Raw genomic sequence first — 2264 nt, 5'->3', positions numbered from 1 at the left:
TATCTCTCAGATGCAGACTGCTCCCAGATCTCTCCCAGAAACTATTGACTCTTAAAATCTGGCTTCAGCACAGGGCTTCAAATACTCTCTACATGAAACATAAAACGGAATCACAAGCCAGACTCCAAGGGTTAGTTCGAAGAGGTTGCATGTTTCTTTTGAACCTTTCTAGTTTCTGGTCGCTAGGCAAGAAGCACTGGGACGTATAAATGAACCTTTGTGGCGGGGTTTCAAGGCATTTTTTGGAACTTGCTGATTTTTAACCTCAGGAATAGCCAAAAAAAAGAAACAGTGGGTTCCACAGGGCAGGAAGACTGGTGCAGAATGCTAATGCCAAGGACCAGATACTCAAAAGATGAAGGAAAGGGAATAAATCTATGTCTGGAGAAACAAGTGGGCAGAGTATTGCTACTGCTGCCACGGTGGGCTGGGGGAAATGTGTGCATGGTGTGTGAATAGTAAGAGGTCCGGTAATGGGGCCGCAGGATTAGGACCAACACCGGGCTAGAGAAGTTTCAGTCCTAGTGAGGCATACCTGGGGGCTTTAACCCTCAGATTCCACACTTATTCAACAACAGGGACGTAGGGGTAGGGTGGAGCATCTATCTCCTGCTAGTGCCTCAGAGGGTGCCCAGGTGGGGCAGGGTCTCCAACTTCTCAGCCCTGTCTCTGGTGGCTGCAGCATTCTCCACACCCCGTAACCATTCAGTACACTTCCTCACCAGGCCCTCATCCACTGCCTCAGCCTCCTCCTCGTACTCAACATCATCATACTTGTGGTGCTCATTCAGGAGAGAGATCTTCAGCAAGGTCCGTAAGTCTCCACTCCCCAGGTGCCCTCCTCTGGAGGCGGTGGATAGGGGTTGCATGGCACCAGAAAGAAGTTGGGGTTGGGACTGTGTGGGGCGGCGGCTAGTGCTGCCAAAGCCACCAACCGGGGTGCTACCGGCGCCGCTAATGGCAATGCCCTTACGTTGGCCTGAGGTGGTACCCACGGCTCCAGCTTTGCTCCGGGGGCAAGAAGATAAGAGGCGTTTGGTGTCTGCAGCTGGCGAAGGGAAAGGTCTGCGTTGCCGGGCTAGCAACTGCTTCTCCAGGTTGCGCCTCTGGATCACCAAAATTGCCTCAGGGGTCAGGCTCAAAGAGAATCTCACAGCCTCCTCCTCCCCACTGCTGGTGCCAGCCCCTGGCCCTGGCACAGAGGAGCCACCAGCTGCCAGGCTCTCACAGGAGTGGGCCAACCCAGGCACGGTGCAGGTGGCAGGGAGCAGCGGGCGGGTTGGTGGGGAGGTGGTCGCAGTGGCAGGAGCTAAGGGTTGCTGAGTGGGGCGCAGTGGGGGCTGTGGCTGAGTCCTGCTGGCTGCCGGGCCTGGGGTTCTCCTAGCCAGTTGTCTCTTCAGTGTTGCCGATGGCCAAGAGCTGGAGAGGAGCATCTCTGGCTTTTCAGAGGGCCGTTTCTTCTTTTCACCTCCAGCTGCGTGTGCCAGGGAACCTGGGACCGGAGGGGCATGCACAGCGGTCTTCCTCTGGGTTGCAGGCTTCTTTGGCAGCTCCCGGGGAGCAGTAGCACCGACAGTAGGAGGTGTCGGAACCCCGGGGACCTGCTGCTGCTGCTGCTGGTGCTGCTGCTGCTGAATAGGTGGAAAAGGCATGTTTGCTGATGGGCTGCTGCAATATGAAAAGGAGGGGTCCCTTTCTTAGTCAGTAGTGCAAAGGAGGAAGAAAGGTCTCTCCAGGCGGATTCCTGTAGTGCCTTGCTCTCCTCTCCATCTGTTGCTGAGATTCTTCCTGGCTCTGTCCTTCCTTCCCTTCCCTCCCCTCCCTCTCTATCCAACAGCAGCAAGATCACAGCTCTTTAGATCCTCTGTTACCCAGGGGCGAGCCCAGGTACTGCAAGCAAGAGGTGGGGCAGCCCTCCCAGTCAAATCCGTGGTTCCGGAACCTCAGTAGGTGGCGGAGGCATCAATTCCCGTGGGAAAGCTCAGCCAGGGCACCCGCCTGGCAGTGAGAAAGTGTCGCCTCTCTCTCCCTAGCTCAGGCTGAATGAGACGCGCTGGAATGGGCTGGGAAGAGGAGGAGGAGGGAGGAGAAAAGAGGGGGAGGAGGAGAGAGGGAGAGGAGGGGAAAGGGGAGGAAGCGAGGGGAAGGGGAAGGAGGAGGAGCTCTGAATACGAGTGTTGGTAAAAGGACTAAGCACCCATAAGTCCTGGTGTTATGTTTGGCCGCTCACATTAACTGAACTGTTGAATGAACACCTGCTACTG

At 56.0% G+C, this 2264-nt stretch overlaps 1 protein-coding gene across 1 annotated transcript; it reads right to left on the bottom strand.

Moving 5' to 3' along the window:
* Positions 1 to 337: 337 nt before the first annotated feature.
* Positions 338 to 1682, bottom strand: PRR18 (proline rich 18). The gene has a single exon (XM_036768468.1). It carries the CDS (start codon positions 1650 to 1652, stop codon positions 621 to 623), a length of 1032 nt encoding a protein of 343 aa, XP_036624363.1. The 5' UTR covers positions 1653 to 1682; the 3' UTR covers positions 338 to 620.
* Positions 1683 to 2264: the final 582 nt, after the last annotated feature.

The sequence above is a fragment of the Trichosurus vulpecula genome, chromosome 7 (assembly GCF_011100635.1).
Source record: "Trichosurus vulpecula isolate mTriVul1 chromosome 7, mTriVul1.pri, whole genome shotgun sequence".
Taxonomy (NCBI): domain Eukaryota; kingdom Metazoa; phylum Chordata; class Mammalia; order Diprotodontia; family Phalangeridae; genus Trichosurus; species Trichosurus vulpecula.
Note: the sequence above shows the minus strand (reverse complement) of the source record. Positions and strands in the feature narration are given on the sequence as shown.